The 26701-nt window shown below is 40.2% G+C and overlaps 6 protein-coding genes across 8 annotated transcripts; 2 read left to right on the top strand and 4 right to left on the bottom strand.

Moving 5' to 3' along the window:
• The first annotated feature begins 1591 nt into the window (after window positions 1–1591).
• LOC103976176 (uncharacterized) lies at window positions 1592–6063 on the top strand. Its single transcript, XM_009391384.3, has 6 exons — window positions 1592–1996; window positions 3716–3842; window positions 4891–5030; window positions 5319–5381; window positions 5498–5566; window positions 5683–6063. The coding sequence occupies exons 1-6, from the start codon at window positions 1817–1819 to the stop codon at window positions 5758–5760; spliced, it is 657 nt and encodes a 218-aa protein (XP_009389659.1). The 5' UTR covers window positions 1592–1816; the 3' UTR covers window positions 5761–6063.
• An 833-nt stretch (window positions 6064–6896) lies between these two features.
• Window positions 6897–8435, top strand: LOC135631895 (heptahelical transmembrane protein 4-like). The gene is made up of 2 exons (XM_065139974.1): window positions 6897–7285; window positions 7376–8435. Exons 1-2 carry the CDS (start codon window positions 6963–6965, stop codon window positions 8199–8201), a joined length of 1149 nt encoding a protein of 382 aa, XP_064996046.1. The 5' UTR covers window positions 6897–6962; the 3' UTR covers window positions 8202–8435.
• Window positions 8436–8536: 101 nt separating this feature from the next.
• LOC103976174 (uncharacterized) lies at window positions 8537–11785 on the bottom strand. Of its 2 annotated transcripts, none has more exons than XM_065139975.1 (2): window positions 10428–11781; window positions 8537–8667 (listed from the first exon to the last, which is right to left on the bottom strand). In XM_065139975.1, exon 1 carries the CDS (start codon window positions 11450–11452, stop codon window positions 10454–10456), a length of 999 nt encoding a protein of 332 aa, XP_064996047.1. In that variant the 5' UTR covers window positions 11453–11781; the 3' UTR covers window positions 8537–8667; window positions 10428–10453. The 2 variants fall into 2 exon arrangements, with proteins under 2 accessions (XP_064996047.1, XP_009389656.2); XM_009391381.3 differs by lacking the exon at window positions 8537–8667 and having other exon boundaries at window positions 10155–11173; window positions 11249–11785.
• A 265-nt stretch (window positions 11786–12050) lies between these two features.
• LOC103976173 (elongation factor 1-delta 1) lies at window positions 12051–16383 on the bottom strand. Its single transcript, XM_009391379.3, has 8 exons — window positions 16285–16383; window positions 15639–15748; window positions 15437–15553; window positions 15267–15357; window positions 14926–15049; window positions 14641–14754; window positions 14340–14501; window positions 12051–12380 (listed from the first exon to the last, which is right to left on the bottom strand). Coding segments are annotated over exons 2-8 (696 nt in total). The 5' UTR covers window positions 15725–15748; window positions 16285–16383; the 3' UTR covers window positions 12051–12378.
• A 559-nt stretch (window positions 16384–16942) lies between these two features.
• LOC135630853 (LIM domain-containing protein WLIM1-like) lies at window positions 16943–19599 on the bottom strand. The gene is made up of 5 exons (XM_065138100.1): window positions 19256–19599; window positions 18458–18554; window positions 18333–18376; window positions 17798–17881; window positions 16943–17369 (listed from the first exon to the last, which is right to left on the bottom strand). The coding sequence occupies exons 1-5, from the start codon at window positions 19388–19390 to the stop codon at window positions 17142–17144; spliced, it is 588 nt and encodes a 195-aa protein (XP_064994172.1). The 5' UTR covers window positions 19391–19599; the 3' UTR covers window positions 16943–17141.
• Window positions 19600–20250: 651 nt separating this feature from the next.
• LOC135582136 (uncharacterized) lies at window positions 20251–26397 on the bottom strand. Of its 2 annotated transcripts, none has more exons than XM_065137822.1 (5): window positions 25815–26397; window positions 25566–25701; window positions 24752–24911; window positions 20856–21062; window positions 20251–20500 (listed from the first exon to the last, which is right to left on the bottom strand). In XM_065137822.1, exons 1-5 carry the CDS (start codon window positions 26350–26352, stop codon window positions 20324–20326), a joined length of 1218 nt encoding a protein of 405 aa, XP_064993894.1. In that variant the 5' UTR covers window positions 26353–26397; the 3' UTR covers window positions 20251–20323. The 2 variants fall into 2 exon arrangements, with proteins under 2 accessions (XP_064993894.1, XP_064993896.1); XM_065137824.1 differs by having other exon boundaries at window positions 20251–20454; window positions 25815–26393.
• Window positions 26398–26701: the final 304 nt, after the last annotated feature.

The following is a 26701-nucleotide window of genomic DNA, read 5'->3' on the forward strand; positions in this document are numbered from 1 at the left end:
CTGTATCCTTATATAAGTCAGTCACAGAGATGATAAGAAGGCTCATTCCTCTTTTTTCTTGGGAATAAACCCAAACCTTCACTGCCTATAAACATCATTCTTCATGTGTACATACTCTATATTATCTATGGTCGATCAGAATAGGACTTTAGGATTGAATCATTTGCAGAATAGTATGTGGAATATAGTACTAATGTGACCATAGCATTGGCAAAAAGAACAAATGAGAAGGCAAAAAGCAGATGGATGATTGAGAGCACTCGGAGATTACACTTTCTCAGTGTACAGTACAAGTTTGGGAGACAGCTTTTCAAGGTTTAAAGAAAGAAGAGTTGGATAACACACATTTACTACAGTCTGAGATCTCTATATACTTAACATATATCTGTCTAATTAGAAGTCAAATGCCTCTTTACAGCTACGATGACAGAGGACTCGAGCACTTTGATTCCCATGGAGAAGACTTCCATCGAGACTTAATGCGAAGACAAAGATTGTTGCATGTTGCATCACATCTAGCAGTGACAACAAGTGAATTGACTCTTGTCACTACTCTTTTAAGTCACAAGCTTGTGTGTTCATGAACCGATCCTCTAACCAGTATCCAAAGAGTGAGGAAGACGCGGAGAGTCTGAGCTCAATCAGTGTCCTTCTCAAAGCCTCTACCGCTGCACTCTTTGAGCGTTCTTCTTCGGCTCATCTTCCTTCTGCAGTGTCTTCTTGACAGAAGCCTCGTGGCTTTGGAATCCAATATTGCAGAAGCAAGCAGACGTAACGGGGAGGAACGAGTACAGGATTCAAACGATGGCAATCACTGATCCATCGCCGACACGAAGTCTAAAGACGCCGCGCCGCTCCCCCGACTCAAGGGCGCTACACGTCATCCGACGGACCAGCGTCTTCGAGACTCGGGATCGACGGCCACGATTGTATGGATGTGGCGGGAAAACCGCAGTGGCGTCGCCCATAGATTTTTAGCCAGCGCCTTTCCCGGGTTGGTACGAGCGGCCCCATGGCGGGGCCGGGGTCGCGTACGAACGGAATACCTCCTCGTGACTGGGCGAATGGTGGCGTCGTCTGTGGGGCCCGTTTAGCACCGCCCTCGCCTCCAATCACCGGGCGAGTATCTGCGCGGGTCCCGCCTGATTATCTACTTCACGGTTTCTGGCCGTCCTCACATTAGCGGGTCAACCCGACCCGTTTAAATAGAGTTTGGATACTATCGAATCATGGTTAAGATAAATTGAAGTAGAAAAGTTGGTAGCGAGTCATTAAATAATTAGTTTGATTTGAATTCGATAAGAGTACGTTTCTAATAGATTTAGAATGGAATCGATAGTTAATACTTCAGAGAAAACCAGTGAGTAATACCATCCGTTCTTATCGTATCGGGTCGGATCTGTCACCCAAAACCAAAAGGCAATGAGGGGCAAACTCGTCATTGGGGAAAAGATAACGCTCCAACTCCGTAACCGCTATCTTCGAATCCGAGGCGCGCCGCGGCCCGCACGACCCTCATGCACGTGTCAGTTTTTGGTTGGCTCGCCCCTGGTCGTCGGGATTCATCGCCCGAGAGAGACAGGCACAAGAAAGGGTCAGAAAAGACGAGAAGAGAAAAGAGAACACTGTCACACTCTTTCTCGATCTCCAATCTCTCTCAAATAATTCCCCCCATATTCGCTCGAATTTCGTCGAAAACGCCAACTTTTCTACTGCAATGATCGATCGCTGCTTCCAATTTGGCGTGGGTATCTGATTCCTTCGACTTTTCGGATCATTAATATATTTCTGTGTGGGAAATTGAGGTGGAGGAGTGATGCTGGGGATGAGCGGCGGATGCCAGCAGAGCTGCGGAGAGAGCAGCGAGGAGGAGCTATCGGTGCTCCCGCGGCATACTAAGGTGGTGGTGACTGGCAACAACCGCACCAAGTCGGTGCTCGTTGGCCTCCATGGGGTCGTCAAGAAAGCCGTCGGCCTCGGCGGATGGCATTGGCTGGTAAAATTGCATTCTATCCGTTGATCCCCGCTGAAATCTGGGTTTCTTGCTGGAAAATTTTTTCTTTTCGGAGATATTCGTGTTTCGGTGTTGAAATTTTTAGGGTTTCAAGTCAAAACCGATTGAGGTTTTCTTTTCCGGGCTTCAATTGCACAATGTGGATCAATTTGGTGAGTTTAGGGTTCAAATTAGTAGGTTTTTCTTGTTGTTGTCTTGGGCTAAGAAAAAGATCGTTTGGCATTGTGGGCCTTGATAAAAGATGGTCATTTTCGTCTCTTTCACATCTTTTCCTTAAATCAAAGCTGCGTTTGTTTGGTCAATTATATTTTGTATGATTTAAAGTGGGGCGATTCGAATCTTGGGATTCTCTTTTAAACTCAAATCTGGTGTGATCTTCACATCTTTCACTTTCTGCAAGCGAGACTTCTGTATGTAACATTTTACTGTTTCATTTCTCTTTAACGATATCATTTGATTCGAGACGCTTTTTTAGTTTTCTTATTCCAAGTAATTTTAAGCGAAAAAGCCATGTGTTGGCTTTATTCAAGACCTGCCTAATCACAATCAAATATGGACAGCGTTTCATAGTGAATTGTCTTCTGATTCTGTTTACTAAGAGCTCTGTGGACTTGAATATTATGTGTGGTTGATGCTAGTAGAGATGTATAACTTTGAAGGGTGAAAAATGTGCTTTTCTCATATTGTATTCTAGCTTGATGTTGGAGTTTAGTGCAATGGTAAGTCGATGTTGTTGGTGGGAATTGAAAAAAGAAGAGAATGCACAAAAAAAAAAAAGATCTGTTTTTTTTTTTCCATATTAGAATTTAATTTTCAATTGAAAAATATCAATGTCTCATTTGATATAAAGTCTGCTATGAACTTCCCATTTTGTTGCCTTGCACTCTGTGCACTTGCTAATATTTCCTTGTTCTACAATCTACATGATATGGACCACTGTTTTCCTTTCCATGCGTGCTGTTTTTTCTGGCCTTGATTTTATATCTCCTTTCCTTATTTTGCAATTGCCACTGACATCATTCATCGAGTTTTCTATATAGCGAAACTGAATGAAGCCATTTAGCAATTTCTGACTCTTTTGTTATTTTTGTGATCTCAATTTCTTTCTGGATCTACTTCATTTGCATAATCTATAACCCACTTCATTTGCATGATGCAGATAGTTTGCAATTTTGTTTGATTAGGATGAATCCGCCTTCGATATTCTATCTATGTAGTTAAAATGGAAAATGATGATTGATAACTCCATCTAACATGCATGATGACATATGTGGCAAATATTACCATCCGTAAGAAGTTCCTGGTCCTCTATATGACATGAGAACGTTTTCTATTTATCTTTCGAGCCAACTAAAATCTCCTGTTTATTTTGAAGTGGGCGCTTCTGCGTACAAAAGAAATGACTGCACTACTGTCCTCAGTGTGTGGGTTAGTTCAGTTGTCTGGTTGTTACATGCATGAACAAGAAAAACTTGTGATGGCTCTATACTGGTGCTTATATGTGTGTGTAACTGCTGCAACAATAGTTGCATATTGTGGTGCCTTGATTGTTAGTCACTTGCTTTGTAGTTAGTTTATGTTTCTGACCTTTCTTCCTAGCTTTGATCAGCCTAGATAAAATTATTTAATATCCATTGCAATCTGTTTCTTCTTGCCTTCAATATGAACTAATGCATCACTAGTTATATTTTGAAATTGCAGGTTCTGACTAATGGTATAGAAGTAAAACTGCAAAGGAATGCCCTTAGTGTGATTGAAGCTCCTATAGGCCATGAGGAAGATGATGAGACTGAATGTGATAACATGCATTGGAATGGGTCAGACATGGGTGAGCTTATGTATTTAAATTAGATTATTATTAATGCTAGTGTTATTCTCAAATTTTGTGAATCCAATCTAAAGATTTTCATGTCTTCAAGAAAATAGGGTATATGCAGTGCATGAGGTTCTCGTCAATGCGCTGTTTGGGGAGAGGCAATATATGTTGCATTACCTCTAAATATAGAGATGCTATTTCTGTAACTCGAATATTGATCTCCTACGTCGCAAAGGAACAACCTTATTATTGTTCCAAGGCCCGCCCTCATATTTATGTCTTCAAACCCTATTTAATATTGTTATGTCTTCATGTTATAAATTAATTGAAAAAACTCGGTTTTAATTGTGAGAGGTGACTGTTGAGCTGACCCTAGCTCAGTTTGGCTTGGGTTTGGCCTAGACTGGACCCAGCTTAAGTCGGACTGGTTGGCTAGGGCAGACTGGACCTAACTTGAGTCAGGTCCAACCTGACCTGCACCAACCCAGCGGGCTAGCATGGCCCAGCGTGTGCTGACCCACTGGCCCAATGTGACTGAACTTGAACTGGATTCAGGCCAGATCAGAGTGTCGTCGAATCAATCCAGTCCGGTTCAAGCTGGATTTGGATGATTTGGCTGGGTTTGTATGATTTCAGTTCAGTTCAACTCAGATTTGGGTGATTTCATTCCAGTTCAAGCTGCACCCACATGATTCCAGATTGGTTCAGGGTGGACCTGGCTGATTCCAAATTGGTTCAAGTCGGTTCAGCTCAAAATTAGGCAGGTTCAACTAGGGTTTAGACCAATCTTGGAGCTAATGGCGGTATGTTGCAAGTCAGCTTTATTTTGACTTTTTTATTTACAAACAGAACTGCACTTATCATACAGGCCGTGAAAAGCCATGTTTTTAAGTACATCGTGATAGATTGGAATTATTCTTTAGAAAGAGCATCGTTGTTGCCGAGGTGGGATATTTTTATACAAAAATATCTTTTGCTGCTTTAGTTATGGCTTTTAGCCTGGTTTTATCATGTTTTTATCCTCTTGAACTCAATTTTTTACTGTAACCATATTTTGCAGCATCTGATGATATGAAATCACAAAAGCCACACAAGTCAAGGGTTAGGCACCACAAAGGATCATCTAACAAATCCTTGAGTCGGTCATATTCTTGTGATTCACATTCCAAGGGGTCTGTCTCATCTTCCAGGGGTACAACGGTAAGCTTGTACCAACAACTTCTGCATGAAAAATGCATGCCATGGAAAGGCTATAGCAAATGTGATTCAGCTTTTGGGTCTTAGCACCTGACACCATATGCTCTTGTATTTGCTATATGACATTGCTGGTAGACATGCTACAGAATGCCTTGGGTGTGTTTCTGCAGTCTTGACATTCTTGATTGATGTCCTTTGTGTGACTTTCTTTCTGCAAATATATGGTCTCGATGCATTTTAAAGTTATCTTTGTGCTTCTTACAAAGAAATGTTCTTATGTGGTCGGTGCAGAAAGTTGATCTGAGCAAACTAGAAACAAGAGCATTATGGAGATATTGGCATCACTTTAATCTCGTAGGTTCTAAATCCATGATTACTGTTTCATAGTTAATAAGTATTGAATTTCCCCCATTGATGCAACATCTCATTGCCTGTATTATCCTTTGATTTCGTTTTTTGGTCTGTATCAGGTGGATGCCAGTCCTAACCCCTCTAAGGAACAGCTAATTGATGCAGTCCAGAGGCATTTTATGTCACAAGTAATTTAGCAATTTCGTCATGTCACTTCGTTTATGTTTTCTCGTAAGAGTAGATTTCTCAACAATAGATTGACTTTGGATTCTCCAAACCCAATTGCTTGTTGTGCAACCTGAAGCAATTGGATGAGTTGCAGGTTATTATAGGATTTGCGCAGGCTGCAAAGAGACTCAAGAGTGTGCAAATGACCCAGTGAGGATTACAGCTTTCTACATTAATGCTAACAGATTTGTAGTAAGCCTTTGCTGTTTGTAGTCACGTTATGTAAAATATGTAAGCTCAGCTCGGATGTTTCGACGACTCGGTCAGCCGTTTCGATATCTAAAAATTCTCTTTAGTCCTATAATGTAGATATGTACTCCAGTAAGGATCATGCAGCCATTATGGTTATGAACATTGCCAATGATGAACTGCTGTGAGGAACAAATGGCATGTTTTGTCCATCCTTTTCAGTGACAAATCTTTAAACTGAAGCACAGTGATGTATTATTTTTGGTCATTCTGTAGTCTCTCTGTTATGTTATGCTCTTGTCATATGTGTTTCTGCGATGGCTGTCTGCGAAGTAAGCAGAACAATTCCAAGAAGTCGTAGGTATTAAGACAACTCTCCATTGGAGAAATGGCTAAAAGGTAAGCTGTATCAGTTGGATTTAATATATTTTTCCTCCTTAAACTTGCACTGTTATGTCAGGTTATGTAATCGATGCAGGTCTCAATTAATCTAATGAGCTCTCATACTTTCTGATGTCAATATGGTGTGCGTACGAATGCATGTAACGTACGCACATGCTAAAGCATGCAATATGTTGGCTTAGTCAGCGCTGGAGTGTTAACGACGGCCAAATGCGGCGAATGACAACATGTCAATGAGTTGACCACAAACGCATTAATAACAGCCATCCAACACAGAAAAGTTCAATCCTGACGGGTGACGTACGCAAGACGGTTGCGCGTTGACCAAGACTTCCTCCCTTCTTTGCTTAGACATTCTGTGCAGCCTACCTATATAGACAAGTGTATGTTTCATTTGATTGACTTAGTTCGTGATAAATATGCTACAAATGGCAACGAGAAAATCTAAATCGGACGCTTAGATTTAGATCCTAGTCAAAGTCAAGGAAACTTCCAACGCAAATGATGAACAGAGTGCACGAACAAGTGCTCGAGAGCTACACAGCCTTTTTTGAAGGCAAACGAGAATACAAATACAAACTTCCAAGTGTTGACAGCGGACTGCTTCCCACCATTGAAAGACCACCGTGACCATTTCCCCCTCCTTGTTGCCGACTCCGACTCCGACTCCGCCGCTATATAAACTCCCCAACCCTTACCCTTGTCAGTGCCATCTCCACCACCACTTCCTTTCCGGTTTGTAACGGTGGTGTGTAAGCTCCCAACATGGTTGTGGCCGAGTTAACAGTCTCCACTGTCACATTGGGCAAGGCAGCCTTCGCTGAGAATAATGAAGGCCAGTTCTTGCTAAGCCCCATCGCTGATTTAATGATGCAGCAGCAGCAGGAGAAGAAGGAGAAGAAGAAGGAGAAGAAGAAGGAGAAGAGCTCATGCAGTGAGGGCAATTGCAAGCTGGTGGACTACAACTCGTTGCCTAACTTCTTGAAGCATAACGAGTTCATCCTCGACTACTACCGATCGGAATGGCCGATGAAGCAGGCCATCCTTAGCATCTTCTCCATCCACAACGAGACCATCAACGTTTGGACGTAAGCTTTCTGCGCTGCATCCCAACCCTGGCCTATACCAGTCCGTGTTTACGTCTCTTCGCTGACGAAGCTAAATGTTTTCTCTTTTAGGCATTTGATCGGGTTCTTCATCTTCCTCGCGCTCACCGTCGGAGCTGCGATGATGGTTCCGGTGGGATCGAGCATGGCCTCGTCGGGAGCATCAGATTTGGCTAACGTCTCTTCCACCATCACCGACATCAGTGGCTCCCTAAGGCTTCACCACCATGAATTAGTGGCCTTGTCCTTGTCGCCAGCCAACCTCACCGGAGCCACCGCCGACGCAGTCGAACAAGCCACTCGGTGGCCCTTCTACGCCTACCTCTGCGGTGCCATGCTCTGCCTGCTGATGAGCAGCACGTGCCACCTCCTCTACTGCCACTCCGAGCACACATGCTACCTCATGCTCCGCCTCGACTACGCCGGCATCATCGCCCTCATCGTCACCTCCTTCTACCCGCTCGTCTACTACTCCTTCCTCTGCCAGCCCTACTTCCAGTACCTCTACCTCAGCTTCATCACCGTGTTCGGGATCGCCGCCCTACTCGTCTCCCTCGTGCCGGTGTTCGAGACGCCAGAGTTCCGGGCGGTCCGGGCGGGGCTGTTCGCGTGCATGGCCCTGTCCGGGCTGGTGCCGATCCTGCACAAGGTGATGTTGTTCGGCGACCAGCCGGAGGCGGTCCTGACGGCAGGGTACGAGGCGGCGATGGGCGCGTTCTACGGGATCGGGGTGATCGTCTACGCCACCAGGATACCGGAGCGGTGGATGCCGGGGAAGTTCGACCTGGCCGGGCACAGCCACCAGCTGTTCCACGTCCTCGTCATCGCAGGGGCTTACACCCACTACCTTGCCGGCTTAGTCTACCTCAGGTGGAGAGACTTGGAAGCATGCCATTAACACCAGCGTTGAACGGTCTTACTACGAAGCCGCCATTGCAGTTGTTGACATGACTCACTCAAACCGGAGTGGTCAACAAAGGAGTTCTAATCTGTATGTTGTGGTCGTACCTTTTCACACTTTGTTTGACTTCCATTTGTCCAATAAGATGTACTTTGTTCTTATTTCATTTGACCATATGACATGCTTTGGTACAGTTGTAATAATAATACATCATAGTTCTTTCAATGTTAAGGAGAATTGCACAAAACTTTTGTGTGGAACAAATGTTTCTTTGATTTAGAGATAGTTTTTTAGAGAGAAGTATATCGATCGATGTATGGAATGCTCCTCTAAACTTCAGATGGTAGTAGAACTGTCGTAGAAGAAACGTTCATCCTACGATTCACATGTACAAGTCAACAACAAGGGGCGGTCTCTCAATCGCAACACTTCGTTGAAGAAGACCTTTGACTCCTACCACAGCCTTTTTCATGTGACAACAAAGTTCCCATCAGTTCTGGGTAGATGAACAAGTACTTCTCTAGAACTATGAAATCATTTTAAAGAGAGGAAGACACAGATGTATGGATTCAAGAGGTCGTGTTATTGATGTGAGATAGATAGATCGAGTAGATGATAAATAGTTGGAAGACATGAGAACAACATATCAAATTTGCCTAGATAAGAGAGATAAAATACTCTTAAACCCATTAGGAGAACATGATAGATATTATGCTAAAGAGACTCTAGAATAGCACTTTTTGATGAGATATATGAGCAAGAAATTTCCAGAAAATTAATAATTTTAAATTATATGAAATCAGTAAATAACTAATATTTGAATCCAAATATTCGAGAAAAAAACAGAATATTTGTTGGAAGAACAAAAGATCCTTTGGAACAACTTGTTATAATAGGATAGTTCTATATTTTATAATTAATTCATTAAGTTGATGATAAAATCCATGGATGTGTACACAACAACTCTATCTGATCATATTAGTTTTTTTTTTTTGGCTAGGAAAAAACTTCATTATATTAAATAAAATTCAAGATATCGTGAGATTCGAATATGAGACATACTACTTGTGCAATAATGTACTAATGATTGAGATGTCTCAACAAAATTCACATGCCAAAATCTTATATGTTGTTTAATATAATTATTTTTTAATTTTAAAAATACTATTTATCCTACCATCCTATGAACACAAAGCCAATGCATAAAACCTAGAGATAGAAAATTATTGATTGGAAGGGGAAGAGACAGAAACAAGTTTCTGTTTGATGTGCTAATTTTATCTACATGGTACAATATTTCTTGTCTATATCCACTGAAATAAAGTTTTCTTAATATGAGATCAAATTAAAGTTCTCTTAAATTAACCCTAACTTTAACATGAATTCCAAGAATTTTTTCTTTTTTTGTCACTCTCTCTAGAATACCCCAAAATAAAACCTAGAAGCACTCATAGTATTTATAAACATCCTTCTCCTATCAAAACCTATAAATATACAAGTATTTATTGAATGACTAAATCATGTTTCTGTGGTTACTCTCCTTGGCAAAGAATTATTTTCAAAATGAGATTACTTGTCCTAAACTCTAAGAATACTTGCCTTAGGAATCCATAAATACATATTGACCCATCACTTTGATTAGAAAAACAAGAGGTTGGTCTCTTGTTGTCTCACACCACATCAACATTGTTGAATTGAATGAGCACCTGACTTCTCCTAAATGAAACTAATAAACCTTGAATGGGTAACAAGATTTTGATCTTTTATGGCCAGGGAGTGAGTTTTTAGCAATTTGATCAACCGAGACTACATTCTATGCTTCACTATAACATTTAAGTAAAAAAATTATTTTAATGAGTTCATATCAGTTTCTCACAAGATATGCATATAATTTACATTTGAGGCACTAAGTCTTTAACTAGAGATATCATTCATCTAACTGGACCCAAATAGTCAAGACATTATGACTTATCATTCATGTCAGTAGCAACAACTAATGCAATCAGGAACATGACAACAATGAAAGAAAGAAACTAATAAAGCAAGCACAGGAAAAATAACCAGTTTTTGACCGGTGAAAATAATGTGCTTGTGGGACCCGGCGCAGGGCCTCACAACCTGCAATCAAATAGCAGGTAGCCGATTCGAGTACAAAGCGGGTAGAGAAGTTACTTTTGGAAATAAACCATCGTATGTTAATGCGGAAAGGATAAGTTTGTATACCTGTTTCGAGCCTCTGACGGAACACGTTAAGTGCTTGAGGTCTTCCTGACCCACACCAGACCGGCTCCGTCCGGCAACCTCCGTCCGCGGCCAAATCCCCCGGCCCTCTGATTCGATGCACCGCCTCTCGCGGCTGTCCACCTCCCCCTACCCGCCCCTGCGGCGGCCTCATCGTCAACGATGACGCTCCGTCGCTCGGTCGGCACCGTCCGCTCCTGTCCACATCCAGAAAGCTGCCCGATGGACCTGTTCACCGCCCCCGTCCAGCGACCTCGCCTGCCATCTTCTTTTACTTGGACGGGGTTCTCCTCCGAAGGATCGGCGGTGATTTTCTCAGATCCCTTTATCTCCTCGGACTCCTCTTCCGCCGTCGCCATCGCCATCGCCGCCTCTGTTCCGCCGTTCTTCTCCCTATCAGCTTTTCCCTTGTTCTTCTTCTTCTTCGGATTCTGCTTCCGACCTACTTCAGGATTGGTATCACTCCCAGTGGATTTTCCGATCGGGGGTACCTGAACGGCTCCACTGGCGCTCCCCTTCGCCCCGTCCGCATCGGGAATCCGGGGCGATGCTAGTCTCGCGACCACCCATTTTTGGCGGTTCGAAGGCCACTTGTGCCTCGATCCGAGGGTCCTCCGGTGGGGCTTCGGGATCAACAACTCATCCGCCTTCCGCGTTTCCTCCGCCGCCTTCTTTTCATTTTCTTCTTGCTTGAGATTGCGAAGCCTCTCTTCCCCATCGTGCTTCTCCTTGAGGCGCAGCTCTTGCAGATGCTTAAGGCTGACGTAGTTCTTGGGAATGGAGGAAGAGGAGGAGGAGTTTACCTTGGCCGCCGTCTCCATGATGGATGCATCGTGCGTCTCCTTTAACTGCTTTAGACTGACATTATTATTGGGAATGGAGGAGGAGGAGTTTGCCTTGTCCGCCTTCTCCGTGATGGATGCATCGTGCTTCTCCTTTAGCTGCTTGAGGGTGACGTAGTTCTTGGGAATGGAGGAGGAGGAGTTTGCGTTGGCTGCCGTCTCCATGATGGATGCGTCGTGCTTCTCCTTCAGCCGCTTGAGGGTGATGTAGTAGTTCCTGGGAATGTAGGAGGAGGAGGAGTTTGCGTTGGCCGCCGCCTCCGTGATGAAAGACTATTGTTCCGTCGACGGTTCTCCGACCCTCCTCTCTCGTCTCCCTAATCCTCTGGTCTAACAGACGAAGCGCAGGAGACGAAAAGAAAGGGATCGCACCCCGACCCTTCTGGTCCCGTCGTGTGGGTACGGATTGAATATTGCTCGTCGTAAGGTTCCCCTGTCCCCACCGCGATGGGTTCCGCGCGGGTCCCTACTATGAGCCGCCTGGTGTATGAAGTGGGTGATCTCGCGACGGCATCCGATGCGCTTACGGCGATGGTTGGGGGTGAGATAGGCGGCCGTTCGTAGATCTTTGTTTCCCCCCTTCTTCGGTAGAGAAGAGGTTGAACAATCGATACACAGTACGATAGCAGCATAAAAGATGAGCAATTACAACTTCCACAAACAATTATGAAGAGAACACGATAAAACAGGGGGGAATGGTTGTGATGTGGATGAAAGAGCAAGCAATCCATAGCGGCAGTGATTACAGTTTATGAAGCAGAAATGACCAAACTAAAAATTTCATAGATTAAATGTCTACCAGAGGAAGTCCTTCGATATATTATGGAGCAGACTCGTTGACTAGCAAAAGAAATGTAAATGGAGCTCAACAACCAGAAGACCACTGAATGATATATGTATCATCCAACACATGAAACTAGGGGCTTCAAGCTCCTTCCAAATATTAACTAAGACAGACACACAGAGCAGACTAGCAGAAGAATGAAGAAAAGAGCTCAACAACTAAAAAGACCACTGAATGATTGATTTATCATCCAACACATGAAAATAGGGGCTTCAAGCTGTCTCCCATGCTGGAGGCCGAAAGAGTCCTCTGTGACAAACATAAAGCTAAGGGGTCAACTTCATTGTAGATCAAAAGAGCATAGTAGAAAATTACATGAAGGCTAAGAAAAAACAGTAATCTACTGAAATTTATGCCACACTTGGAAGCGAGGGATCCGAAGAAAGAAATGGCATATCAGCCTATGAAACTAAAATACCACAATAGTATCATTTCTTTGGAAAACCTTGGTTTTTCCTATTTTAGTGTTGGCCTCTTGATGTTGAACTACATGAATATATGATTTCAAATTAAGTTTCCGATATTCGTATAAAGCATCATATGATGACTTTATAATTCCATCTATTGCTTCTTCATGGGCTATCAGTACCATAAAGTACACCTTTTGATAAATAGGTTAATTGTACATGTAATTAACAGTTACCATAAAATGTGATCTGTTACTCTATATATTCTAGTCTTAAATATTTCATACTGTTGTATCGATGACCCTGTTTCATTTTGAAAATCTGAACTGTGGCTGCATCTATATCATGTTAATCCTAAATCTGTGTCCGGCCACATCTAAAACAACACTGTGCAAGATAAAAAAATTAACTGCCTTGTGTAAGACATTGCCATAATTATTGCCAGTTGATGTGTACTCACTGATTTAGGCAGATAATTATATAGAAAAGCAAATCTTCCTGCTAAGCTGATTAATGCTATCAATACCTTTGATGATAACACAACCAACTAATTTATTTGGACAGGGTAACAGGCGTATACAGGGGTTTGAGTTTTCATAGTTGTACTTCCAAGATTTAATAAATAATGATGCACTTCATAAGCTTGAGAAATTGGCATAAAACTATTTCTCTGTATAGCAATGAAAAAGACATCTTAGGAAACAACTAGTTAAATATGTCTAAGCATACGGTCAGACAAGGGTGTGACCTAAAGTGGCTCACACAAAAGTTGATGAAGATAATTTGGAACTTGCCCCAAAAGCAGTCCTTTTCAAGAATCAAGAATCAAACGAGTAACAAGCAATTGATTGCCTATCCAAAAATCAGGGACTGAGGTTAAAGGTTGGAGGTGCCAATGTAATAACATTGTAAAGAAAATACACATAACTAGTCTTAAAGATGGCTTAAACAACATGCCAAAGAATTTCCACTGCATGGGCAATTAGGTAATGGTTTAGGGTCCTATAATACTTGTACAGATGGATTGGAGATTAACAGTGTGTGTAAAACAAAGTTTATTTACATAAAGGATAAAATTTCAAAAAGAAAAAAAACTAATTCAAACTTAATGCAAGCAAAAATAATGTACACAAACCATGAAAGGGTTTTAATTAAATTGCACTGGTAAAACATATAGTTCCTTTTCACTGACAAAAATGTTGACAACGACATGAAAAGTGACAAACTTCTATCAAAGTGAATTGATCAACAAGAATATTCATGGCTGGTAGCAAAGAATGTATACAAGAGTAAACTGATGATAGGTATGGCAGCAAAAATTCTTTGAAATACAAGAAATTTGGGATTATACAATGCACTAACAACTATAGACCAACAACATATCCTAGGCAATGTTTCTCATAAATGGGACCAAATAAATCTTGCAGGTTCGATGCATTTAAGAGTGCAGACCAGAATGCATCACACAACCAAGGGGAGAGCGCTGATGCCAAAGAACTTGATACTAGCATAAGTTAGTATTTAATAAATGGACTAGGATTTTTTGCTTTCAAAGCAAATAATAGAGTTTCAATAGGTGAAAAACTAAATCATTAAGCAGTTATTATAAAATATCAATTCATTAGAACAAGATGGTAGATACTAGATAGGATCTTTGGCCAGAAACCATTAATTTATTAACATATCGTAAAAGCTTTTTTAATGAATAAAATTTCAATGGCCATAACATGCAATTTATCCACACTTAAAAATTAGCATCGAAAGATGGTTGCATGGTGCACAATTATAATTATGTACTTACATATTTTGTTGAATGCCACAATATCACAGCTCTGGATGTACTCATTTGCTGGTTCGACCAACAGATAGTCCTCGATCAGGTTATCCACAGAGACCAAGTCATCCACAATAGTCATCATGATCTGCAATTTTTTTATGCCATACCCAACTGGGGCCAGTTTTGCTGCAATTACAGTAAGTAATGATCACATTAATAATGTGCCTCAGTTTTTTTTTATAAATAATGTGCCTCAGTTAAGCACTCATGGAATAACATATACGAAGTTCAGCTCATTATTGTTTGATAGAAAGAAACTACGTACACGCCCCCCAGAGCAAACCCTCCATCTTGACACTCCTGACAACTTCTTCAAGCTTTTGCATGTCTGTTTCATCATCCCATGGTTTTACATCAAGAAGTACAGAAGACTTTCCAGCTGCCAATAGGAAAGGAGCCCAAAATTAGGAAGAAAATAAAACTTAATGTGCATATGTTCTTAATACAAATAGAAAAACACAAACATCTCTATCGATTAAGAAATATGCCGAGAAACAGAAACCTAGTCTATAATTACAGAAATACACACATTGAAATGCGTCAAACTTACACTCTTTCTTTTTTCCGGATGCTTTGACAGCTGCTGCACGCTCTTCAGCTGCCTTCTTTTCCTCTTCAGTCTCTTCACCAAACAAATCCATGTCATCATCATCATCATCATCCGCTGCTGGGCCCTGAATTTAAGAGTTGCAATAAGAAAAAATATATCATCACGTAATATATTACTATCATGCTATAATACATTAAATACACAACAGAATTTTCATAGGATTTGCCAATTAGCATACAGGAAATATTTGCCAAAGCAATATATCATAGTCTAGAATTCACTTTATTCTTTTAAAAAGTAAATTATCTGAATTTTATACACCAAAAAGTTCTAAAAATCACCTTCTTGTCATCAATAGCAGGTGAAGGGGCCTCCTCAACCACAGGAGCAGATGATTCAATCTTCACACCCTTGCCTTCCTCAGAGATACCGCTGATATCACATCACGTAGGTCAAACACCAGGAACAACCAATACGTTCAGATTGAAGTAAACCAAGACTAAGCACATACCACAACTTAAGGAGAGCATCAATGTGGTTGTACCACCTAGCTACATTCACATAGTCTGCCGATGGAGATGTGGCTAATGCACTATAAACAGAAATATCATCCTTTGAAGCTTGATAACTGAAACAACCCATGCAAAAATGAGACATCATGATCAGGAGAACAGAAAATTATCATCAGATGTCAAGCATCCAAAACACGTTACCCAGTTATATAGCTTCGGGTAAGAAGATAATCATTAAGTTTCTGGAGGCCAGACGCTGCATTTAGATTGTGGAAAGTGACAGCCATCGCCTTCACAAGAATCGCCAACCTCTGCAGGCGGTACATAGCAAAATCTCAGATTGTATATGCCAAATCCAACATTATCAGTTTCACAACAAACGATGGCTGACATCTACATGTATATATCCCGAAATTCCACTACAACTATCAGATCATATCATAAGATAAAGAAAAGTCTCATCCATCGTAAATACTAGTTCAATGTTAACTTTAAAACAGAGGAAATTTAATCTTCAAACCACAAAAGATCCAAATTTCCCACAGAATGGGAAAAAAAGGACTTCATTTCACAGGAATACATCTTCATCATATAAGAAAACCACGAAACGATTCGCTTTATTGATAATACAGTCGCTAGCAAACACGAGCGCATAGATAACAACAGGTTGCAGACAACAGAAACCCCGAATTGGCAAAAGCGTGCTCCACGTCTCGAGATCGAGAGAGCAAAATCCGATGAAATCGAAAACTACGGATGTAACACCTCAGGAAAATGGTCATGTCATTGGACAATACGTAGTTCTACAAAAAGAAATCGAAGATAGAGGAGGGGGATCCAAGATGACCTTTGATCCGCCTGGGAGAAGCGACAGACGAGACGAAGGGAGCCGAGAACTACGAATGTCGTGTGGGCGGCGGAGTAAGGGGGCGCAATCGAGCGCCTTTTATGTGGAAGCGAGTGTAACCCTACCTGATTCCGAACCGGATATCTATCGCCAACCGGGTTCACACGAGCGGTCCGAATCGATAATGATCTTCCGGTTCGACCCATGTTGTGGGCGCGGTTAGAGGGTTTGGATTCGGTTTAATCTGACATCAAGTCGGATTAGAATATAATTAAACCGGTCCATCTTCGCCTTCAGAGTCCGACTTATATGGTGACGTGAATCGTGTTCTGGTCCATGGCCACCCTATCGAGACTTAAGTCGTGTCTTACGTTGGGCAACGATCGCTGCAGTGCCTCAACTTGCATAGCAAACACAGCAGGCTAGTCTTCCTGGAAATGTCTTCAGCAAAGAAGTCTTCTCTTAATATGTTGGCATTAAGAAGTAAGTAAATTTTTGGAATTATTCTTCGTCATAATTGAAGTTTCATTCAGCTCAGGAAAGGCAGATTCATAGCAAACATTTTTGTCTTTCCATAAACAGCAAGTATCATTGCCTTCATCAACCACCAAAATGTTCAACATAAAGATACTGAAATTACAAGAATTCCAACCCAATATGAAGACAATAAGAAAGTTGATAGCAGAAACCACATCAACTAATAGTTTCTTTCAAAGCCTGCATATATTGTGGAAGACAAGACACAGTAGAACAAATTTTGTGATCAACAGTATTTCGTCAAAAACCAAGGATATCGCTCTCGAAGGGATGCAGCAGTAAAAAAGAAAGCAAAAAGAGACAGCATTTGTGGAGATCGATCATGCATCAGATTCTTCCTCTTGGGGAGGAGATGCTGCCTCATCCGAAGTCTTCTCTTTCTCATCCTCAAGTTTGCTGTAATTCCCTTTCTGCTTGATTAGCTGGATGTGGTGATGCTTACAGTATAAGGTCCCCTCATGTGCAATGTAGTTTGAAGGGCTGATGGTGCATCCTCCATGAGAACATTTAAAGCAGCTCTTGTGATATGCAGTGCCATTGACCGTGACCTGAGAAAAGGAATTGGATCACTCAATCGGTTCTATCGTGAACACGAGAAGCCAGATGCTCTAAAATGTGCGAACTAGACCTTGCAGGTGACAAGGAGAGGAATATATGTGCTTTTTGTACTGAGATGCAACATCGATACACATGTTAATATACTTGAGATGTTAGTAAATATTAACTGGATTAGATTAACTCTTCCATTTTATGTTTTCTTAAAAGGATGCAATGGCAGGAAAATATGCACTTCTTTTTTCTGTGGAAGGTAGGAAAAATATCTGCACTACTTTGAGATGAATTGTTGTTTTCGTGAAGTATGACAAAGATGACATCAATCGTGTGTCGTGCATGGAAATTGCTATTCATGAACAACAAAGAAAGACTGGAAAAGATGCATGTTTAGAAGTGCTAGACTTGAAATGAGTGAAATTACCCTTTCGATTGGATATACAGTCTTCTTGCAACCAACACACTTCTCTCTGGTGCCAGCAAAAGCACTTGATACCTTGTTTGCATTCTGTAGAGAATATTTGAGTTCAATATCAGCATTGGAACACATTACTTAGAAGAATAAACATGCAGCATACAATGGAAAAGATGTCAATTAAAAGTTGCAGTTTGATAGAAGAATAAAAATTATACAGTAACAGGTTCATTACTTCCTCGAAAGCAAATCCCATAAAGCTAAGCAGTATGAATATGATGGTAGTGGAACCAGTGCTTAAGAGGAACAAAGAAATAATATTATTGGAAATTTGGTTGGATCTATTCAATAAATTCCATCCTCAATGAAACTCTAGCCACATCCAGACTATCCAATCACCCAAAGGAATTTTACATAGAATTTGTATTAAAGCAATGGCTTTGGCCTTGGGGAAAGAGGATAGATACTTCTCAACTTGGTAATCTAAGATTCAGACTCAATTTGTTTGCCTCTAGAACGGGCGGATTTGGATTAATTACTTTACCTCGTTATCGACAAACTTTTCCGGTTTGACAACCTTTGGGGTCCCTGAAGAAGACAAATGAAGCCAGGTTCAAGTGTCACAGAAACAAGAAAATTTTAAGAGGAATGTGAGGAAATGACGATCACCTTCAAAGCTTTTGTCCAGACTGCCAGTTGATTTGTAGATTTGATCAAAATGAGGTCTGCAATACAGGACTCCCTCAAAGGAATTATAGTTTCCCAGCTGCAAATTGAAAATGTCAGCACAATTATGAAGGCTCACAGGAAAGTTTGGCTTTTACCATGAACATGAGACTTTGTTAGTTGTTCAAAGATTTCCTTCTATAATAATGCAGATTGAGTTAGAATGTGCTTGGTTAGATAATAGAGTCTAAGCTTGTACAAGCATATTATTTACCATCTTTCCTTTGCATTGTTGCCTAAAGATGTGGACCTTCCAAGTTCCAAAAAGAAGGAACTCTCATAGCAGTAGAAAGTGCATCCCCGTGCATTAATTATCACCTATATGAAGATGAATTTATGTACAACATCGAATTATATGCCTTGATTGATTACATGGATGCATTATGGTACATTGTGTCTCATGTGAATGGCATCAGTTGCATTTCTCCAATCCTAATCAGAAGTATACTTCAGGAGCAGGTCAATCGCGTCCACTGAATGCTGGTTCATCAGATATAACTAGAACTTGCGAAGATTAGGTCATTTTTTTGTGGTCGTGGTGATCGAAATAAAGATGGAAGCAGACAGAACCAACAACTCTCATGAGAATGCGTGTTGATGAACTGATCATGTTTTCAGATAGATCGATAGAGAGAGAATGCAGATCTCCATCAAACATATGCAAAAGACAGAGTCCACGGAGAATACGAATTCTTGTCTCAGAAAGACAAGATAAATGGGGGAGGGCGGATAGGATCTCACCTTCAATGTGCCCTTGCAATGGTGGCACCTGAAGCAGGCCTTGTGGTAGACCCGGTTGTCGGCGGTGAGCTTTTCGACCAAGTACACCGTCTTGGTGCACGCCGTGCACTTGGTCGTCGTCCCTTGGAACGCCATCGCTCCTCGTCCCGTCCGACCAGTGGGGAAACCTCAAGACCGAACAGAGGCTACCTTAGTCTTGTTCTTCTTCTTCTACAAGCAGCAGCCGGTGTTGATGGGAATGGGATTGGTGAGCGCCCACAGCCACCCACAGGGCCTGCGCAAGGCCGGAGGCAAATGGGAGGTGGGGGAGCTGCGAGGCGGAAGGGCAGGAAGAAAAAGGAAGAGGTCAGGTGCAGAGAATCGCGGAGGAACGAGCAAATGGCGGAGGGAGAGAGAAGAAAGAAATGACAATTATTAATTTTATTAATTTTTTAATCTAAAAATATTTTCTAGAATGTTTTGAAAAATACCTTTATAAGTTTTCTATATAAGATAGTCTCATTTAGTCTAAATGTTTAATTCAAAAATAATAATAATAATAATAATAATAATAATAATAATAATAATAATAATAATAATAGACGATCGAGATGGAAATTAGTAGTAGGATGAACAGTTAAAAAAAACTATTATCGTGTTAAAGTAAGATTGATGGACATGTCATTATTGTCGTCAATCCGATATCAAGCAAGGCTGGTGAAGAATGATGTTAATCGTAACACCTGAGGATTGGGAAGTGATCGATCATCCTACACATCAACATCTGAAATATATATTTCAAAGGTGATGGATCAATCTTATACATTAAGGAATATGATGTTAGTATACAACGTTAATCTTAATTAATTTTCGTTGACCATTTCGTCAAGTCAGTCACTCGTGGTTCTAATACTAGAGCGTTCAGAAGCCAAATCTGTTCTAAATATATGCTTCACAATTAAAGCTTTCTAACACCAAATTTGAATCTTAAAATGCTTTTTGGCCATTGCTGAATATAGTAAAAGAAGAAGAAGCTGAAACACATTACTTTCAGATGAATATGCTGTTGGTCCTAAAATTAAAATTAATTCAAAACATGTGCAAGTCTGAACAAAATACAACATAGCTGCAGCTGCGAGTTTGCAGTTCCTGTATTGTCCTCTCAGGCCTCTGTATCTGGAGGACCAGCTTGGTTCCAAGATTGGCGTGGTCCCTCATTCCTGCACAATTTCGATACATAAAACCAAAATGATGTGGAGGAGGAACCTATCGAATGAAAAGTTTGACACAAGTATCAGTCCAGACACATGTAGAACAATGAAAAAAGAAATGGTACATATATGAAAAGTAAGCCTAATCATTCCAAACCCTAAAGCATGTTTCACATTCCTTAGAAGTACAGCTTGTACAACAGAGAATAGCTAACTAAAGCAGAACTACAACCTAAGCAATAAATATCTTGCTCTGTCAATTTAAATATTATCCACTAATTTCCAAGATTGAAGCTTGCTATAGATATGTACCATTAGTGTGTAGCTTTCTTCACAACTTTTAACGAATGTTCAGACAAAGAATAGTCAATATAAGTTCATGCTCGGTTATAAGATTAAAGGAAATATACCCTGAATCGTTTGCGCCGCGAACCATTAGAATCAAATGTGATGTGGGGCTGATTTTTACTGGGTTCATTTCTTATATTTCCTGCCATAACCTGGGTTGAACTATCCCTTTCCTGTCTGTAACTTCTATAAGGCTTCTGATTTACGCTCCGGAAATAGCCATCTCTGTCCCAAGATACCTCATAGTCTACTTTAAGCCGTGAGCCTTCCTGCAAAATATGAAAAAGATTCAAAATCAAGAAAGGTATATACAAGATACAAAGAACAGGTCCCACTAGTAACACATGGAGAATTAATGAGATGTCTTTGGAATCCCTATCTAAGGTCATAAAAACTAATTTCAAAGACACATGTTATGGGTACTTATAACATGCTAAACAGGTACCCTAGGAATTTCATACATGTTCTTATGAACTTCAAATACACATCATTGAGAAAGTAACATAGCTATTGATTCCAGTTAGAACTCATCATGTTCACCATTGAACAGCATCTTGATGCAAATGCATGCCTGGATTTCCAATGTAAACAAATCATGAGATTTCAAAACCATTAGACATTCCTAGAGCTTTATCGAAGTTGATACGAGAATCTTATTACAAACCCACATGATCCAGCTCCACAAAGTTCTACAAATAAAAATTGCTCAGGCAGGGGTGCAAAATTCTTCTGCTATATGGTCAGTTTAATTTTCTATGTTGACCTACTGTCAGCGTAGGTCAAATACCATTAAATCAAGCTTGTCTATGTGAAAGAACAAAGGATTTAGAAGAGAGCCTTGTAAGTATCAGTGATTTGCAAATTCAGCAAAGTTTGGATTTTCCAATTCCATGGTAGATTGCACAAAAATCCTGGCTCATTTCAATCTAACATCGGCTAATGTATCCCCTTTTAGGTTTTCCCACTGCGAAAATCGTATTTAAAATTGAGTCAACTGAATGGATGCAAACCTGTGACATTTAAGCTTTAGAATGAGCAAACCTAAGATTTTGTTCAGTTGATTCGAAACCTATTACCATTATTTTCAAATGTTGAGGAGTTTGCATGTTCTTAGAAAAATAAGAGCTCCAAAATCATCTTAGAAAGAAAATAAAAAACAAGAAATACAACCCCCTAAGGGGGAAAAAGCCATTATTTTCTTCATAAGTACATACCTTTGTTGTTACTTTAATCCACAAGTATACCAAGTTTTTGTCATTATGCAGCACCAAATAATTACAGTAAAAGAATTACAATATTGACATAAGGTACGATGTCTGTAAAAGAGAGAGTTTTTATGTGAAAAACCAACAAGATTTCTGCATGCCTTGGTTGTTTCTATCCACCACCCACCTCACTGCTTCATGTTATTATTTTCCATATTTGTTCATGCAATTCCTATGCATTAGCATATCCACATGCCTCATTAATAGATCTTAAAATGCAAACAAAAGTTACAAGGTAGTTCAACATTTGTTCCCACAACATTTCCTACATGCTATTGTGCTTGCAATTACTAGAAAATAAACAACCTCAAATTTTGATGATAAGAAACTATAAGGTCTTTTGGAAATTATTGATCTGAAGTTCTAAAGAGCACTCCAGTTGTAACTTCATCAATCATTATACTTCTCATCAAAAACAATTTAGGGAATGGCAAGACTTCATTTGAACAAAGCGGTAGAAAGCAATGTGTGAAGCAAAAAGCATAAATTGTTCGTGATTTTTTTGTTGTTCCTTGTATTATGTTTATGGTTTTGATTATTTTCATTATGTTAACAGCTCCTTTTCTTTTCCTCTATTTATTAGGATGCTGATGGTTATTTTGCTTAATATCACGTCTGCAGGCTCTCAACAAGGGCATTTGATGAAATCTCTAGTTACTGTGCTACAGCATGGAGTTATTTAACCTCAAGATGTCCTGTTTCAAAATAAAATACTGTATGTTATGTCAAAGTTTGCCTTACCGTGGTGTATCAATCAGCCATTGTTACAATACATATCAAGGCATACCAACATATCGTGTGTTGGTACGGCAAGGCATATCGATAACACGGAAAAATAACGAAAAATAGCTTCAAAAATTCCTTTTATATATATATATATATATATATATATATATATATATATATATATATATATATATATATATATATAATGATTTTTAAGTTGGAAATAAATATAAATTTAATATAATTTTAACAAAAATAATCTAAATTATGAAAAAATAGTGACATCTTTTTCGGGCTTTGAGGAGTACCTTTGTGGTACGTTCCGAACCGTTTTTTCGTTAATGTTGAATTATCTACAAAAAAAAATAATTTGAATTGTTAAATTATTTTTTAAATAACTTAAACTTTAAGATTTAAATGAATCAAATAATCAATCGATAGATATACCTAGTTCTACCATCAAAAAGAACGACGAGACTCCACGAGTGATAGATCGAAGTCCTTGATTCTATGTATCTATATATCAATTTGATATATTTATCGAACTCAATCCTAAAATTAATCCCACGACATAGTATACTGATACACTGTATCCTATTTGTACATCAATGTAGTGATGGTCAGTCTGATGGTCATGAACCACATATGTCCAAGACGGCTCCTAAGGCAAGGATGATTGTGGCATATATTGGTGCGGAACATAGAGAATGTCAGAACTTCTATTTTCATCATTGAAATGCCACTTTGTATCATAAGATCGATCACCATACTATTGCTTGGAGAAGTATAACCAACTATCACCGCATTATTGTTGGCCGTAGATTCTCTATAATACGACGACTATGAATACGATGAGCTTCGCTTTGTGTTTACGTCGTGTAAGCTCTGTCGCATCTACTCAAAATCATTCATTGTCTTCCCCTTCCCCTTTTGTGTATAAACTTAACTACTGCCTTCCCCTTTGCCTTTGCCTTTGCCTTTGCATGCTAGGCAAACGATTGTGATGTTTGGGTCTCTCTAACTCCTTTAGCAGTCAAAAGGTGTCTTATAGCCCGACTCGATTCTTTCTAACGATACAACTAATGCTACTGCCTTCTCCTCTGCCTTTGCCTTTGCCTTTGCACGCTGGGCGAACGATTGTGACAATTGGGTCTCTCTAACTCCTTTAGCAGTCTAACTTGATTAAGAGACTGAAATGGGTTGAAACAGGGGGGAGTAAAGCATTTAGAAACCCTTTCCTATCGTTCAAACAGTTACATTGACTATTTAAAACAGGACAATCTCAGCCCTTGATCGGTAATGGTCAAAATCCGACCGTTACTGACCTGTATGGGAGGAAAGGATTGAAAAACCCTTTCCTATGGTTCAAATAGTTAAATTGACAATTTGAAACAAAACAATCTCAGCCCTTGATCGGTAACGATCAAAATCCAACTGTTATCAACCGATACAGGTTGGTAACGATCGAATTTCAACCATTATCGATCGATACAAATCCTGTATCACTCGATACGGGGTCATGTAATGTGCACTGCTCGATGTATGGTAGTCCGCATACCGGTCCTATGTCAGACCAGTATGTACCACCCATACCAGGCGGTACAGCTCGATAAGACGAATCTTGTGTTGTGTAGGCACTACTACTATATTCTTATGTAAATAAAATATATATTGTTCTATTATGATTTTAAATTTATGATCATTACACAAAATTCCCCTATCATAAGTTGCATGTTTTCCAAGCATATTTGGGCAGCAATGTATTATTATACTGAACTTTTCCTTTATTTGTGAGATTTTGGAAATAAAAATCCAAAACTAGCTCATACTAGACCTGAGGAGTACACAGGTATTGCGATTCCAATGTCAGCGATGCAGTTAAATATTATACACAATTTGTTCGATTGGTAGATAACCACTAACACAAATCATCATATAGAACTGGTTGATCAAAACCATAGTATTACCTTCTGCATTGACCGTCCATATAACACCTTCATGGCATTGTAGAAGTCATCATAACTCTCAAACTGAACCCAGACTTTGCAGTTAAGTCCAGAAATAATCTCTTCTTTAGAGTCTTCTGATTTCACACCTAAATCATCGTCGCTGGCAACATTAAGATTCCTAGTTGATGCAGGTTAAGAATGTCAAAAACACAAAGGATGATAGTCATTGATTAAGTTGATGAAGATATAAAAGGAAGGGGATCAACCAAAAAGTTTGGCCACATGAAACAAATACCAAATAAGACACATTAAGAAGCTTAACAACTGAAGTTTATACTTTATACACATAAAATATCCAATAAATGCTCCAGCATATTGTTGTAAGTTCTCCCAAATTCATGCTGTGTGGTCTCTTATATCAAACAAAGTAACTGAAAAGAGAAAAATGACCCACTTGGGAACAAACTAAACTCCTCTTTCAGTAAGTGAAAAGAAATATCCTTATCAACTGACAAGGATGGTAAGTAAAATCAGCTACTACTCTTTATGACAATAAAACATATCAATGCAGCCAAAATTTATGAGTAATTGGTCTACCCATGAAAGACTAAGTCGAAGAGTAAAATCAAGTTAAGTCTGTCTCCAATTAGTTATATATTTTTAGTCAAATCAGCTGAGTCGAATTATCTTCCTCAGATATTGAACTTGTCGCCGGATCAGACACGGCAAACAAGTTGCCACTCTACAAGACAACATTTATCAGAGTGAATGAAGAAAGCAACAATTGAACAGCCAAACTATGCAATAAATCTAGAAAGATTACAAAATTCACCTTATCTTCCCCAGTGTGGAAAAAATGGTATGAGTAACCAACATCGAGGCCTTGGACGACACTCGTGGCTCCGCAAACCAGCGAGAAGGAACACCCCGAACAATGACTGTGTCTGGTCGCCTGGCAAATGCCCTTCCTGCAAACACAACGCGCAGATCAAGATCTCCAGTTTGCCCAACCAAGCAACGCGACATGATAACAAACAACTGAAACTTCCTTGTTCTAAGATTAGAGATAGGATATAATTACGGGAATCCAACAATTGTGAGGTATAATAATCCTCCCATGATTTCTTCATCAGCTCAAAATCATCCGCCGGCGGAATCTCCACGGTCATCTTGAACTTGACGCCCTCGAGGTTCAAATCGATCCCGGCAAGCCGGTCGACGAAGGTGCTCCGCCAGTCCAAGAACCTCTTCCTCGACGCCCCCTCGTCCTCCTCGTTCCCTTCTCGGTTCTCGCTCTTGAGGAACCCTAGGTCGCGGACGAAGAGAGTCCCGGAGGCCACGGGCTCGTCGCGCTTGCGCTTGTGGAGGTCGGGGCGGCGTCGGATGACGAGGTCGTCATCGGGGACGGAGAGGGAGAGGGGATGGGAGCGGAGGAAGTCGAGGAGGGCGAGCTTGAGTTTCCACTCGTCGATGGGCTTAACGGCAGGATCAGAGCGGAAGAACGTGAGGAGGAGCTTCACACGCGGGGAGAGGGACAGGCCGCCGCCGCCAATTTCTAGGGTTTCGGTCGGCGAGAGATACTGCAAGCGGCGGCGCCGGGCGGACGGAGAGGACGCCATGTTCTTTTCTACGTAGTGGTTTAGGTAATAGTTTATAACGCCTTAAACGAACCCAAAATGGCGAGCGTTATATATAAACGTTACCATGGATGTGCGTTATATACCGGGTCAGATGTCCGCAGAGGAAACTAAGATATTATTTAGATAGATTAAATTAGCACAATTTACCAAACAAACCAATAATGAGGTTTTATCTCATATTTGGTTTTTATCTGAGGGGTATCTTTTTTTTTAATGCTAGAATAAAATATATTTTATAAAATAATAATAATAATAATCGATATATGATAATCGACGATCATATATTGACTTGAATAGATATTAATAATGTTCCCATGAGAAATGTGTT

This window comes from Musa acuminata, chromosome BXJ3-2 (assembly GCF_036884655.1).
Source record: "Musa acuminata AAA Group cultivar baxijiao chromosome BXJ3-2, Cavendish_Baxijiao_AAA, whole genome shotgun sequence".
In the NCBI taxonomy this organism is placed as follows: domain Eukaryota; kingdom Viridiplantae; phylum Streptophyta; class Magnoliopsida; order Zingiberales; family Musaceae; genus Musa; species Musa acuminata.